The sequence below is a fragment of the Saccopteryx bilineata genome, chromosome 10 (genome assembly GCF_036850765.1).
Source record: "Saccopteryx bilineata isolate mSacBil1 chromosome 10, mSacBil1_pri_phased_curated, whole genome shotgun sequence".
NCBI classification, from domain to species: Eukaryota; Metazoa; Chordata; class Mammalia; order Chiroptera; family Emballonuridae; genus Saccopteryx; species Saccopteryx bilineata.
In genome coordinates this window covers 15,449,906-15,466,253 of record NC_089499.1, presented here as the reverse complement: position 1 = coordinate 15,466,253, position 16,348 = coordinate 15,449,906, and the positions used below count along the sequence as shown (strand labels likewise).

Here is a 16,348-nt window from a genome sequence, read left to right as displayed (position 1 = left end):
AGTAGCTGAATTTGGTCAGCAACCCCGGACTTTTTCAACATCTGGGGAAAACTCACCAGAGACCAGTATATAAACCAGACATGCCTGCAGTTTAATGCTCCAGGTCTGGTCAGCTGCTCTGTCTCCGAGTCTGAATTCTATTTGTATCCCTTCCTTGACACTTCTCACCAATGTGATGGCCTCCTCAACCCTGACCACACTGGACATATCTGGTCCTTGGCCCCTCCTTGCTCTGGAGCCAGACTGCTGGACTTCACTTGGTGATTATGGGGCTATAAAGCAGTGACCTAGCTCTCTCAGCTTAAGTCGACTCATCTGTAAAATGAGGATAATATCATCAAACCCAAAAGATGCTGTGATCTTTAAATGAGATAATGGGTGAAAGTACCATGTATACATTGATGACTCTGAAACCTCATTTCCAGCCGTAGCCTCCTTTGCTGCATCCGCACACCAACAGCCTAGCCCAGTGGTCGGCAAACTCATTAGTCAACAGAGCCAAATATCAGCAGTACAACGATTGAAAGTTCTTTTGAGAGACAATTTTTTTAAACTTAAACTATATAGGTAGATACATTCCTTATCGAGGTAGCACCCACACGTGGCATTTTGTGGAAGAGCCACACTCAAGGGGCCAAAGAGCCGCATGTGGCTCACGTGCCGCAGTTTGCCGACCAGGGGCCTATAGGATATGGCCAGCTGGATGTGGAATAGGCACCTTTAATTAACACTGGACTCTAGACTCTTTCACTCACCCACCCACACCGGCTCGTCCCGGGTTGTCCCCGCTCAGTAGATAAGAAATGCATTCCACTAGTTGACCAGGCCAAAACTTTGGGCATCAGCCTTGACTCCCCCTCCTTCTCACACCCTGTATCTAATCTGCCAGCAGATCCTACCTGCTGCTCCAAACTCTTGCCCAGCATGTGCCCTCCACTTATCTCTCTGCCTCAGCCATCCTGGCCGGCTCTGGTGATACTGCTCTTGCCCATTCTTTAAGTAGTTATGGTCTTTTTCTGGCCCTGGAGGTTTCTTTTACTCAAAAAGTAGTCTTTATAGGATTTTACAGTGTGAAAGAATCGTCATTTATATAGGGATCATCAATAGGAAGTGCAGTTGCTATCAATTAAGTCATCATAAGATCACAAAGTGTCCGAAATGCAGCTTAGAGCCTCCCTACTCCAAGTGAGGCCCATTGACCAGCAGCTTTGAGAGCCTGTTAGAAATGCTGACTCCCAGGCTGTTCCGGAACACCTTCGTTATCAGGATTTATGTATGAATCTGGGGTAGGAACCTTGTTCAAGTTTGAGAAGCAGGATTAGACGTCATGGAGTCAATCCCCTCTCCTCCAGTAAACACACACACATACAACACATACCATTAGATCAGCGGTCCTCAACCTGTGGGTCGCGACCCCAACGGCGGTCGAACGACCAAAACACAGGGGTTGCCTAAAGCCATCGGAAAATACATATTTGTTATACAATACATTTTTTTTTTTTTTGTATTTTTCTGAAGCTGGAAACGGGAGAGACAGTCAGACAGACTCCCGCATGCGCCCGACCGGGATCCACCTGGCACGCCCACCAGGGGCGACGCTCCGCCCACCAGGGGGCGATGCTCTGCCCCTCCGGGGGTCGCTTTGCCGGGACCAGAGCCACTCTAGCGCCTGGGGCAGAGGCCAAGGAGCCATCCCCAGCGCCCGGGCCATCTTTGCTCCAATGGAGCCTTGGCTGCGGGAGGGGAAGAGAGAGACAGAGAGGAAGGAAGGGAGAGGGTGGAGAAGCAAATGGACGCTTCTCCTATGTGCCCTGGCCGGGAATCGAACCCGGGTCCCCCGCACGCCAGGCCGACGCTCTACCGCTGAGCCAACCGGCCAGGGCCTACAATACATTTTTAAATAAAATATGTATTTCAGATGGCTTTAGGCGACCCGTGTTTTGGTCATTCGACCCCCGCCAGGGTCGCGACCCACAGGTTGAAAACCGCTGCACTAGATAATGAAACCAAGGCACGGAGTAATATATTCAAAGTTGATTATTCACCATCTCTGTTATGTCAAGGGGCATTTTTACAGAATTACTCAAAGAATTTGTTAAAAGAATTTAGCAAGCAATAAACGTCTCAAAAGCTTTGGAGCTCTATTAGCTATTCCTTTGATCAGCGGTAGCTTTCTTTACAATGCACCCTTGGAAGCAAGAGAGATTAATTATGCAGCAATTTGCTTCAGAAATTTTTTCTTTGATGAGATTGAATCCCCTGTCCGTGCAGTTCGAGAAAGAACACAGAGAAAACACCCTGCTTTGGGGGTCCCCGTTCCCTCTAGTCCTCTCACCATCATGGGAAGGATGGTATTGGCTTTTCAGAAGCAGTGCTTAGGTTTCTAGTCACAAGCAGTTCTGCACTCTATGTGTTTCATTTCTGTCCGAAATTATGCACAGTGCATACAGATACTGTTTCTGCCAGCCAGGTGGAATGTGAAATCCTAGAGGAATATTTTCAAAGCCACCTTTGGAAGTAAATGGTATAAGAATACAATTTATGCTTATATCTCTACTGTTATTAGTACAGTCTCTGCCTTTTCTTTATAGAAGATCTTGGGCAGGTCTGAGTGTGTCTGGTTGTTGTTTCGACACTATTCCCAGAAGCCTCAGAAATAGAGATGGGGTGAGTTGTTGGTCTTTGCTTCTCACTGCCAGAAACTCCACTGGAAGCAAGGTAATAAGCAAAGGGAGCAGAAGACCCTACGCTTCCTATTTCAGCTCAAGAGGCCAAATGATGATGTTACTGACTGCCTTCAATAACTGCATTTCAGTCTAACTGTACACGATCCTAACTTTCCTGGAAGAGAAACAGAGGGAAAAGGACACAGCAAGACAGATTCTTAGAAACATTCTTTTAAAAGAACTGGGCTAGGCCCTGGCCAGTTGGCTCAGCGGTAGAGCGTCGGCCTGGCGTGCGGGGGACCCGGGTTCGATTCCCGGCCAGGGCACATAGGAGAAGCGCCCATCTGCTTCTCCACCCCCCCTCCTTCCTCTCTGTCTCTCTCTTCCCCTCCCGCAGCCAAGGCTCCATTGGAGCAAAGATGGCCCGGGCGCTGGGGATGGCTCCTTGGCCTCTGCCCCAGGCGCTAGAGTGGCTCTGGTCGCAACAGAGCGACGCCCCGGAGGGGCAGAGCATCGCCCCCTGGTGGGCAGAGCGTCGCCCCTGTTGGGCGTGCGGGGTGGTGGATCCCGGTCGGGCGCATGCGGGAGTCTGTCTGACTCTCCCCGTTTCCAGCTTCAGAAAAATACAAAAAAAAAAAAAAAAAAGAACTGGGCTAATCACATTGACTTGAGAATATTACAGAGCCCAATAGTACTTTATGTTGTACTAAAACAAAGAATTTTTCCTAGAAAGAAAAACGGCATCCTCATCTTTGTAAAATCTACCCTTGCCTTTAATACACACTGGTTCTATATCTCAAATTTTGAGTTGTCACACAAAATAAGGAAGCAAATATTTTAATGGCTCTTTTGGCAAGATCCTCCTGGTTCTGGTCCCCCCTCCAGTGGACAAGTCCCAAATTACAGGTGCAAATGTTATGGTGTGTTTTTGCAAGACACAATTAGTAGCTAGACCATTTGCAACAACATGGATAGACCTAGGGGGTGTTATGCTAAGTGAAATAAGTCAGACAGAGAAAGACAAGACCCACCTGATTTCACTTATATGTGAATCTAAAAAATAAGAAAGAAAGAAAAAAAGAAAACGGAAATAAACTCATAGATATGGAGAACAAATTTGAGGGTTGACAAATGTGAGGGTTTGGGGGTGAAAAAGATGTACAAATTGGTAATTATAAAAAACAGTCACAGGGTTATAAAGTACAGCTGAGGGAATATAGTCAATAGTATTATAATAAGTATGGATGGTATCAGATGGGTGTTAGACTTATTGCGGTGATCACTTCAAAAGTTATATAAATGTCTAATCACTATGTTGTACACATGAAACTAATATAACATTGTATGTCAACTGTAATTGAAAAATAATTAAAATTTTTCAAAGTTACTATAGGCAAATATTTAACAAAAGAAAGATTATATATGTGTGAAAAAAATGAACTTTAAGACCAAAAAAAAAAAAAAAAAGCATTACTATAGAAGATCATCACTACATAATCAGGTTCACTTCACCAAAAGATATAAATTCTGAACTTGTATCCACTTAATAGCCTTTAAATAACAGAAACTCAAAGAGGAATTGATAGCCTGACCAGGTGGTGGTGTAGTGGATAGAGCGTCAGCCTAGGACACTGAGGACCCAGGTTCAAAACCCTGAGGTTGCCGGTTTGAGAGCAGGCTCATCTGGCTTGAGTGTGGGATCATAGACAATGACCCCGTGGTTGCTGGCCTGAGCCCAAATGTCGCTGGCTTGAAGTCCAAGGTCTCTGGCTTGTGTTCAAGGTCAATGGCTTGAGCAAGGGGTCGCTGGCTCAGCTGGAGCCCCCTAATCAAGGCACATATGAGAAAGCAATCAATGAACAACTAAGGTGCCACAACTAGGAGTTGATGCTTCTCATCTTTATCCCTTCCTGTCTGTCTTTCCCTGTCTGTCCCTCTCTCTCAGAAATAGAAAAAAGAGAGAGGAATCGATAGAACTGTTAGGAAATTTGACATTCCCCTTTATAGTGAGGGATTTTAACATGCCCTTCAGTCATTGATGTGTCAGATAGACAAAAAGATTCAATACAAACATAGAGGAATTGAGGACACATGACAATTCCAATTGACTTAAGAAGGATATTCCATCTAACAAATGGACAATTCACGTTCTTTTTAAGAACCTTTGGAACAACTATAAAAATTGATCACCTGCCAGGCAACAAGCATGCTTAAAAAATTGATATTATAGCCTGACCTGTTGTGGTGCAGTGGATAAAGCGTCGACCTGGAAATGCTGAGGTCGCTGGTTCGAAACCCTGGGCTTGCCTGGTCAAGGCACATATGGGAGTTGATGCTTCTAGCTCCTCCCCCCCTTCTCCCTCTCTGTCTCTCCCTCTCCTCTCTAAAAAAAAAATGAATAAATTTAAAAAAAAATTTTTTTAATTGATTTTATATAGAACACTTCTTTCTGACTACTATAGAAATCAATAGTCAAAAGATTAGAAAAAACCATAATTTGGGACATTAAAACATTTTTTAATTTTTATTTATTTATTCATTTTAGAGAAGAGAGAGAGAGAGAAGGGGGGAGGAGCAGGAAGCATCAACTCCCATATGTGCCTTAACCAGGCAAGCATAGGGTTTCAAACCGGTGACCTCAGCGTTCCAGGTCCACGCTTGATCCACTGTGCCACCACAGGTCAGGCGGGATATTAAAACATTTTAAAAAGCTCTTGTGTTAAAAAAGAATTCATAATGAAAATTGTAATATATTTAAAACTAAGTAATAGGGAAAACACTACATATCAAAACTTGTGGAATTCAGCTAAAGTTGTGACTAGAATATTTACCTTTAAAACTATTTAAAAATTTTTGAAATGCTGAAATGTAATCATCTAGGCATCATTTTTAAGAAGTCAGAAAAAAAGAAATAAAGCCACAGAAAGTAGTAGGAAGACAAATAAAGATAAAAGCAGAAATGATTAAATTATGAAGATAGATCATAAATCCTAGGAGTGGTTCTATAAAAATCAAATTTACAACATTGAACAATTTTTAAGAATAAAATAGAAAGACAAAACAAAAAGCAATATTAAAAAGTATGAATATAACAGAGACCAAAAGGAAAATGAACAACGCTTATGACCAACTTCATACCAATAAATTTTAAGTATTTTATAAAGCGGGCAGATACCAAGAAAAATATAAATGACCAAAGTCTGACTCAAGAATAGAAATAGAAAACTTGAATTTGCTTCTAATCATGTTAGCAATGGAATCAATATTTTACATTTTTGCACAGTGAAAATACGAGGCCCAGTCAACTTTATAAATAAATGCTACCAAACATATAAGGAATAGAAACTTTCCATATGACATTAGTTCTTTCTGGACAACAAAACGTGTCAAAGAGGGGAGACAACAGCATTGTCTAACTCAGTTTATGAGGCTAATATAACAAAGACAGTAAGAGAGAGGGAAAGCATGGGCTGGTGTCTGTCCCATTTGAACATGGATGCAGAAATCTAAAACAAAATCTCAGTAAACTGAATCCAGTAATGTCTCTTTAAAAGATAATGCATAATTACCAAGTTGAACTTATGCCAGCGTTGCAAATTTGAGTCAATGTCTGAAAAGCCAATAATGTAACTGGCTGCATTACCAGGTTAAAGATAAAAAAGTAATAATAATCATCTCATTGGAAAACACAGTGGTGGTCATGGGCCTTACAGGACTGCAAAGCAACAGGAAAGACAGAATGTGGGGAAGGAACAGAAGAGACCCTTCTGGGGATATGGCAAATAGAAAGATTCATTTTATGTCTGTTACATTAGAAAACATTACTAAGTGAAATAAGTCAGGTGCAAAAGGATAAGAACTATATGATTTCACTCATGTGTGGGTAATAAAACAAAACAAACTCACAGACACAGACAACAGTGTAGTGGTTACTAGAGGGGGAGGGAGTAGGGGGAGGGAGGGAGTAGGGGGAGGATGAAGAGGTCAGAGGGGGTCAAATATGTGGTGACAGGAGGAGACTAGCCTTTGGGTGGTAAGCACACAATGCAGTATACAGATGATGTATCAGAACAGTACACTTGTGAGCTCTATAATGTTATTAACCAATGTTACCCCAATATATTTAATTTAAAAAAAAAAAACACAGCCTGACCTGTGGTGGCGCAGTGGGATAAAGCGTCGACCTGGAACACTGAGGTTGCCAGTTCGAAACCTTGGGCTTGCCTGGTCAAGGCACATATGGGAGTTGATGCTTCCTACTACTCCCCCTTCTCTCTCTCTCTCTCTCTCTCTCTCTCTCTCTCTCTCTTTCTCTCTCTCTCTCCCCCCCTCTCTAAAAATCAATAAATAAAATATTTTTTTTAAAGTGTAAAAAAAGAAAGAAAACACGTGTGCATAAGGGACATAGTCATGGAATACTTGTCGCGGATGAAATTAATAAAATAAGTTGAAAGCACCAACCTAAAAGGTGTACGATATATTTTTTGGTAAAATAATAACCTCTCTTTATTCCTTGCCCTCAAATCAAAGTCTTAGACTTGACTCCAGAAGGAATAGGTTTTCATTTTGGCACTGTTTGCTTCTCTTTGCAACCATATAGCTGAAAGCACACTTGGGGGTCACTACAAATGGTTTTTAATGTAGCTCACCAAAATAATACACATTTTGAGCCAGATGCTTAATGGATATTCAATAAAAAGCTAAAATAATGTGACATTACAAAATTGTAAACCCAGTCGAAATTTATCATTGCATATGTACCTTATGTAGGTCCCCTTTTGAGCTCCGATCAAGAATTTTCTAGGAAGATTCTCTTTGGGTGTTTCCATTCCAATATTTAACATTCTTTTAGAAGTAGCCAGTTCTCTATTTATGGAATCAAGGATTTACACCAGGATTTTAGGTGATCACATTATACCAGAGAAAAGTATTGCTCGCCTCTACTCTTTTTAAACTAAGCTGAGTGGCCAAACAGTAAGGCTGGTAAGTTCCCATAGGATTAGGTCTTTTCCACTTACCCACAAACCAGAGCTCCTCCAATGACTACACACTGGCCTCTTAGGGATAATAGAATTGCATCCACAGACTCTGGAACTATAAACCAAAGAGCCGATGTGTACTAAGCATCGGCACATTTCCAGGGGCTCTTGTTTTTACATCACAGTAATCGAGTCCATTTTCGGGAGACTGTTAGTGGAGATTGTCAAAGCACTAACTGCAATAGGTGATAGAGCTTTCTAGCTTCATTTTCAAAATAGAATGCAGTTATCATTAAGAACCTCACCATGATGGTGAACCTTTTTATAAAAACCACCCACTTTTGCAATGCTGGTCAACCTGGTCCCTCCCGCCCACTAGTGGGCATTCCAGCTTTCATGGTGGGCCAATTGCAGTGCCGTTTGGTTGCTCCGCTACCGCCCACCATGAAAGCTGGAACGCCCACTAGTGGGCGGGAGGGATCAGGTTGACCAGCACTGCAAAAGTAGGCGGTTTTTATATTTTATAGTTCGCCATCACGGCTCTAGAATCAAGGCATTGAAAATAAATATGAGAATCTGGTATTTAGAAAAGGTCATTCAAATATAATTAATTTGGGCCCTGTGTCACTCTGCATCCCATAACAAATTATTTGGTGCATTCAACAAAGACAAATGGCGTGGTTTCTGTTCATGAGAAGAGCACTACCAAATGAGTCTGGTTTGTAAACACAGCACGGCCAGGCAGCCAAGAGGCTGAGTGCTAGCTGGAGGCGTGTCCAAGGGTGTGGGCATGCAGAGGAGGCGGTGCAGCCTGCTGCCTGGGGACCTGGGGAAGCGTCACATGAAAGACAATATGAAAGCCAGGTCACTGAGAACAAGGAGAGGGCAGAGAGAAGTAAGGTAGAATCTGTGGTACCGGGAATAATAAAGCCACACCTTTCAAACATGTTTCCAAAACATGGTGACAGGATTCATAAAGCTCCTGCTTTCTCTTGTCTCCTGCAGTGTTTACGTATCCAGAAAATGGCACTGACGATTTCAGAGACCAAGCAAAGGACATAAACCACCAGGTATTTATGGTTGTCACAGAAGCAGGTTGTTTCCACATACGTGGAGTCCTCGGGTTACGACAGTCTCGTGTACAACATTTCGAGTTTACAACACTCACTCCCATAAAAACTTTAAAAAACTGAGATGTGAGTGTTTCAGCTTACACCATTAGCGTCGTACTTACGGACTCCGTGGGCAAACTAGTTTGGTTGTGCACGGCAGATGAATATGCAGTACAGTGTACAGCACAGTATATTTATGTCCTTTTCCTTTTTCTGTGGCTTAGTTGTATTTTTATGTTCTAGATCAGCGGTTCTCACCAAATACATTTTTAAATAAAATATGTATTTTGGAAAATACATATTTATTATACATTTTTAAATAAAATATGTATTTCCGATGGCTTTAGGTGCGACCCCTGTGTTTTGGTCGTTCGACCTCCCGCCGGGGTTGCGACCCACAGGTTGAGAACCGCTGTTCTAGATTATGATTTTACAACTGTGTTAGGATAGGTAAGTGACTTAGGATAGGGTGTGTTTCAACTTACACCAAAATTCTGGTTACGTTACTGACATAGGAACAGAACTGTGTCGTAACCCATGGACCTTCTGTACATGTTACATACCAGTAGATACAGACTCTATAGTGTATAAATTACATAATATGTAATTATATAACTACATAATATATGGACTATATTTTATAGTACACAAGTATATATATTCGTTATACTTGTGTGTTCATTTGTATATAATTAGAATAGAATCCATAAAATAGAACAGAATAAATTGATAGAATCAATAGAATAAAAGATATCTAAGCTTTGGATAGCAGACTAATCAGATAAAAAGGATATAGTTGTGTGCAGCTTTTGTTTGTTTTATCCATAGCATATCTTTGTTACATCATCATGTATTTGAAGATAATATACAATTATATATTATTTCATACTATATATATTATACAATTATGTCATATATTATGTAGTTTTTACTTTATTATATGTATTACAAAGTATAAACATTTATATTGCATTTCCATTTAACTGGTTAATAATAGTAGCTAATATTTATATAACACTTGTAGTCTTCCATAGTCTACAAACTGGGGATAATAATAAAATCTACCTGGCAGGGCTGTTGTGAGGCTGCAGTATGCCCATGCATGTCACATACATGCCTGGCACACGGTAAGCTATCAAAGCAGTAGCTTTTATTATCATTGTTGATGCACTTGCTTCAGCAGCACCTATATTATCATTGTTGCAAGGTTTCATAGCCAGTAGATGGTGATTCCAGGATATAAACTAAATCTACCTGAGCTCAAAATCTGTGCTTTTTATCACAAATAGTCACAAATATTTTTGGCATAAATAAACTAATTGCCACAAAAATATATCCAGCTCCCTTTGATATTTTAGATACCAAATTTTAGGCTAACTGATAAAAAACCAATTTTATGGATCACTTCATAAATTATGTAAATGTCTAACCACTATGTTGTACTCCTGAAACTAATATAATAGTGAATAGCAATTGTAATTGAAAAAAACAAAAAAATATTTAAAGGTCAATTTTAGGAAGTGACTGTTGTTTATCCCTAGTCACATGTCCCTCTTTTTATAGAGAGAATATTCTCATTCCTTGGGTCAAACCAGTGTCACCATTCATGAACAACTATAGAAAAAAAATATTATTTGAAGAAAATTTTAGTATTTCTGATAAAGACCTTTACGTGATTGTTTTCAACTGGTTTGTAATAAAATCTATCTCAGTTAAAAAATTAAAAATAAATCAGTGGTTGAAACACAGTCTTTAATAATGCATAGCTATTTAATACTAAGAGCCATACACGATTTACATTCCATTAACGTCACCATTTTTTTTTTTCTTTTCCCCCTTGATTCTCTCCATTTCTTCCTCCTTCTTTCTCTAATGTTTCTTTTATTATCTCTTTCAGGAACCTCTTTCCAAAGACCCATTACAGATGAACACCTATGTTGCCTTGTACAAATTTGTACCACAAGAGAATGAAGATTTGGAGATGAGGTAAAAAAACATTTTTTAAAGGAAAGAATGAATGAAAAAAATAATAATAATTCCCTTTGTATCATCTCTGGGAGATTTAGAGCAATTCTCAAACTTCAGTGTGCATCCCATGACCTGCAGGGCTGGTTCACACACAGCTTGCTGGGCGAGCCCTGGGGTTTCTGATTCACCAGGTCCAGGGTGAGGATTGAGACCATATTTCTAACTGGTCTGCTGGTAGTTTGGATGCTGCTGACCCAGGACCACACTTTACAAAGCACGGTTCTAACACATGGCCAACAGAACTGCTAATGCGAGCTTTCGTAAAAGTTGAGCATCAGACGCTCTTGGCATCCTGTGGGGTCTAATAGGGAATCCAAACAAAAAATGTATTTGATCCCCAGATTAATATTGATTGAAGAATCACACTAAAACCATTTATGTCTCCTGTTGGAGACTGGCACTCCCCCTGGTTCACACCCGGAGACAGGCTTTCGTTTCAGGACCCATTGTCATGGTAACTGACACATGGAGATGGTAAGGTGAACTTTGGGAACCCTCGGGAAATCTGAACCTATCTCTTGACTACAGTTGTGGTTCTTTGGTGCGTCCAGGGTAGTGAAGCTGGAGTCAGTCCTGCACTCAGATCTTATTGTATGACCTTAAGCCATTTATAAAAAAAAACTCATTACTCCGGTTTCCCTATGAATAAAAGAATAAGAACGACATCTTCCCCCCAAGGTATTTGTGAGGATGAAATGGGTAGTATCCATAAAGCCTGTCGCACAGTGCTTAGTCACCATAAACACTCAGTCTGGGGAGTTCCGTTCTTATAACATGGTGTGTTCGCTGGCCTGTCTCCAAGAAAAGGCCTTAATCTCCCTCCTTCATTCACGGCCCTAAAACATTCGTGTTTTGGGGGAAGGCTTTGGTGGTTTCCAATTGGAGAGCAGGATAGAGAGGGCTGCCTTTCTAATCAAATGGGCTCTTGGAGACTGCTCCTTTCTAAGCCGAAAGAGAATGGAGAGCAAAGTTAACGCTGAAAATATTGACATGTCACTGGTGAAACAGCCTCACTTTGGGGTGGACTCCACTCGTCTGGGTGTCACAGAAGCCAAGTGACAGTCACCAGTCATTCCTTTCAGACGGCTTTCGGAGGGCCTTGTCTCTCCACCTGAGGGCTATTTGGGCTTCTCTGCATCCTCAGACTTCTGCCTTCTGCTTCAGTATCCATTGTGCTCTGCTTCCGAGTGATGCTTGGGCCTTCCCAGGGCAGAGTTCAAGGTCTGGCTCCCGGCTCCTTGGATATCTGCAGACATTTAGGCCCTGATATATCTGATTGTTCTCCCTGGCCGTGCTGAACTGGCTGGAGTTATAAACAGCGGCTGGGCAGTCTGGCACCGGTACAGGAGGAAATGCAGTTGACCAAGTGAAGCCCTGTTCTGTCGGAGATATAACCCGCGCTGAGGTTAGAGCCCGCCAGCATGTATTCCTAGGGTGGTGCCTGCCCGTCAGCAGATGGTCCGCAGTGAACTCTCCGCTGACGAAGGCGAGGATGACATATATTGACTTTGCAATAAATACAGTATCCCTTGTTCTTTTTGAGATTATCATTTGACTATCTAAAAAATTTAACAACCTCGTATTGTGCAAGTTTCACTGTTTTATATTAGAAAATTATCTGAAGTCATCAGATGAAAAAAAAAATTCCTGATAAATGTAGAATGTTACTGAGAAATAACGTCTATCTGCCTGGTGGTGGTCATGACTTTTTGTGCTTATTTTAGTCAGTTGCAGGCCATTAAAAATCAAATTGTCTGGTCACGAATCAAATGTTTACAGTATGCTTCGAGGCACACAAGACTGTTTCCCAGGAGTGAAATGTCTGCATTACATAGACTGCAAGACTGGAGTGATAAATCATACTTACATTTTTTTTTTCTCTTTTGCCAAGAGATTCTGGGTTCCTATTTGAAAAGCCAGGCGCTTGATTTAGAATGTGTAAGGCAATGCTTTGGGGATTCGGTATAATTCTGTGAATGAACTGGGGCTTAGTGAATTCTCTTTTTTTTTTTCCTTAAACCATAAAGTAGAAGGAAAAAATTCCTTTTAACAAGATGGCATTCCTATCCACCTGAGTTCTGCTCCAGGGGTGCACACAGAGTATAGGCCTCAGGAAAGAGAACAGGAGGCGAAGGTACAGGGAATGATGGGAGTGGGAGGGGAGGGGCAGAGAGGGCCCAACTGGCAAAGCCAACAGTCGTAGATCAGAGCAGGTGACCCTTCACTTCAGCGAGCGTTTGCTCTCTATCTGCTCAATAATAAAGAAAGCTTTTTCTGCCAGCAGCCAACAGTCCAGATCTCTCTACCGACTTCTAGTTGCACATCCTTACCTGTTTGTTTTGTTTTATTTTTGTATTTTTCTGAAGTGAGAAGCGGGGAGGCAGAGAGACAGACTCCCGCATGCACCCTACCGGGATCCACCCAACATGCCCACCAGGGGGCGATGCTCTGCCCATCTAGAGTGTTGCTCCATTGCAACTGGAGCCATTCTAGCACCTGAGGCAGAGGCCATGGAGCCATCCTCAGTGACCGGGCCAACTTTGCTCCAGTGGAGCCCTGGTTGCAGAAGGGGAAGAGAGAGACAGAGAGGAAGGAGAGGGGGAAGGGTGGAGAAGCAGATGAGCGCTTCTCCTGTGTGCCCTGACCAGGAAGATAACCCATGTGTTTTTTAAAGAATTCAGAAAATTATACTGCATGGTCTGCCAGCTTAAGTCATGAGCAAAAAAATTCTTTGAAATGTTACTTGAGTCCCTGGCCAGGAACTCGGTTGGAGCATCGACCCAATACACCAGGGTTGTGGGTTTGATCTCCGGTTGGGACAAATATAGGAATCAACCATTGAATACATAAATAAGTAGAACAACAAATCAATGTTTATCTTTCACTCTCCTCTCCTCCCCCCTCACTTTCTCTCTCTCTAAAAACAATAAATAATAAAGTAATTAAATAAATAACTAAAATGCTACTTGAAATACAAGCCGGAGAACCCCATTACAATCAGTATTGACAGCATTAGCACCACACACTGCCTCATGCCGTCACATCGGCCACGTGTCCAATTATCCTCTTGGCCAAGTGGGTGAGTGAGTATGTGTTTGTGATACGCTCACATGTGCCCACGCATTCCCACATACTCGGACGGATCTGCACAAACACAGTCACACACATTCATGATCACGCATTCGTGCACTCATGCGAACTCAAATGTACATGCATTCGCGCGCACAGGCACGCACACACGTCATTAGCACACGCATGTTAAAGAAAGTCAATCCTGCCCTCCATCTGTACAACGTGCCCAGTCCCGTTACCCTCACTGCTTCTGTGTTCAGAAGTCTGCAGTCTTACAGAGCCATTGCTTTTTACTCGCATCAACACACCTTTTAAAAATCAGTAACAGTGACTTTTATGGCTTTGCCGAGTGGATATATCACATTAGTAATGAGCAGATGTAAATAACTCCAAGGAAACACAAGCCCCTACACATCTGAAGAGCTCTGAAATAAAAGATCCAGAGTAAATAAAAGACTTCAAGGTTCAAATGCATATTTTAGTGACCATATAATGCTTATCCCAAAGAATCCATTTTGGCTTCCCACATCTAAGCCACTTTCATTTTATTAGTTCTCCCCAGATTTATATGATGATGGCCACGTTTCATAGGAGAGCCAATGAGAATAAAAAAATTTTTTTTTTTTTTAAAAAGGCTTACGAGCCAAGAGAGGGAAAGCAGAAACTGCTTTTTCAATATTATTAAATTCTAAGAAAGACACAAATTAATTACCACTGCAGTGTGTGTCAGAACACCAAATTTGGGAGACTTCAAAGAAAAAACCTACTGTCTTCTGTAACCTCAAATAATGATTTAGATTCTTGCCTCACCAGACACTTTCCTGGAAGCAGCGAGCCTCAGATTTTTCCATGGGTGAGTCTGAATGAAGCCAGGCAACTTTTTGTCTCATTAGCTAATATTCATAGGAACCTCTGGAGATGGGATGGCCTGAATTCATCTCCTTCTGGGTTTTTTTTCAAAGCACCATTTGAAGTCAAGTTTAAACTGATTTTAACCCTCGGATGGCCGCTTCCAAGATTTGTTTCATCATCTGTCTACCACTCGTCACATGGCGAGTGAGTGTCCACTCTCGGCTGGGGGAACAATTCACAGGCCAGGCGACAATTATATTTTAATCAGCAGGTTCAGACAAGTGTATTCATTTAGCCCATGTTAGCCACTCACATCACTTCTTCCAAGCCTATTAGGATTGCTGAGATCATTTATTAGACCAGGCAGCTTGTGATCTATAGAACGTGTTCATGAAAAGTCACTCCTGTTCAAGGATCATCTTTTTAAATTAAGATAAAAAATCATGACTCTTATACAAGTAGAAATTGAACACCTGTCAAAATTTTTATGAGACTCGGCAGTTAAGGAGAGGACCAGCATTATGTCATATCTGGTTCAGAGGAGAATGCAAGCATCGTACATAGGTAGGTAATCAGGAGTGCCGATGCGAATGTACAAACCCGTGGAAAACGAGTCAGTATTCACAGGGTAATAATTGATTATATTCACCCAGACACAAGTCAGTTGCATTTCTATGGAGAAGAGTCATTATCATCAGTTTTCTACAACTTGCAAAAATGAAAAATAATAGCTCGCAGACATGGAAAGGTGAACTAGACACCCAGATCAATCATCTTTTTGGACCCATTTTTAAATCTTTCACAATTTTCCCTGACACCCCTTTGTGTTCTGTTAGTAAATCTGTTGGGTTACCTGATCGAGTAGTATTTTACAGAGGAGGAAACGATGGTTAGGATGGTTCCTACTTGTTGACAAGTCACATGAACCTTCTGGAGAGATTCCTGGGCTTCACCCAAGCCTAGCGAGTCAAATGCCATTTGGAAATATATATATATTAAATATTTCCGCCCTGGCCGGTTGGCTCAGCGGTAGAGCGTCGGCCTGGCGTGCGGGGGACCCGGGTTCGATTCCCGGCCAGGGCACATAGGAGAAGCGCCCATTTGCTTCTCCACCCCCCCTCCTTCCTCTCTGTCTCTCTCTTCCCCTCTTGCAGCCAAGGCTCCATTGGAGCAAAGATGGCCTGGGCGCTGGGGATGGCTCCTTGGCCTCTGCCCCAGGCGCTAGAGTGGCTCTGGTCGCGGCAGAGCGACCCCCGGAGGGGCAGAGCATTGCCCCCTGGTGGGCAGAGCATCGCCCCTGGTGGGTGTGCCGGGTGGATCCTGGTCGGGCGCATGCGGGAGTCTGTCTGACTGTCTCTCCCCGTTTCCAGCTATAGAAAAATACAAAAATATATATATATATATATATTTCCCTAGATGCCGATTACCTTCCAGATTTCAGAACAACCATGACTTATCCAAAAATACGTAGTAGGCCAGTGGCAGGCCTAAAACCGGGATGCAGGTTTCCTGATTCTCGGTCCTGATGCTCAGTCCGCTGGTCTTCATTGGATTTTGGGCCTGTCACTGATGTGATGATGTCCTTGACTCTGGAAGGCTTTATACACCTGCCAGAGAGTAAGAAGAGAAGAGCCCTTGG

General features: G+C 42.1%; 1 protein-coding gene across 2 annotated transcripts in view; it reads left to right on the top strand.

Annotated features, from left to right (window-relative positions):
- STAC (SH3 and cysteine rich domain) overlaps positions 1–16,348 on the top strand; it is a 137,885-nt gene that overhangs the window by 97,981 nt on the left and 23,556 nt on the right. For both annotated transcript variants that reach the window (XM_066245401.1, XM_066245400.1), the window contains exons 7-8: positions 8,651–8,715; positions 10,655–10,743. In XM_066245401.1, the coding sequence (XP_066101498.1) occupies positions 8,651–8,715; positions 10,655–10,743 (154 nt within the window). The remainder of the gene's footprint in view (positions 1–8,650; positions 8,716–10,654; positions 10,744–16,348) is intronic.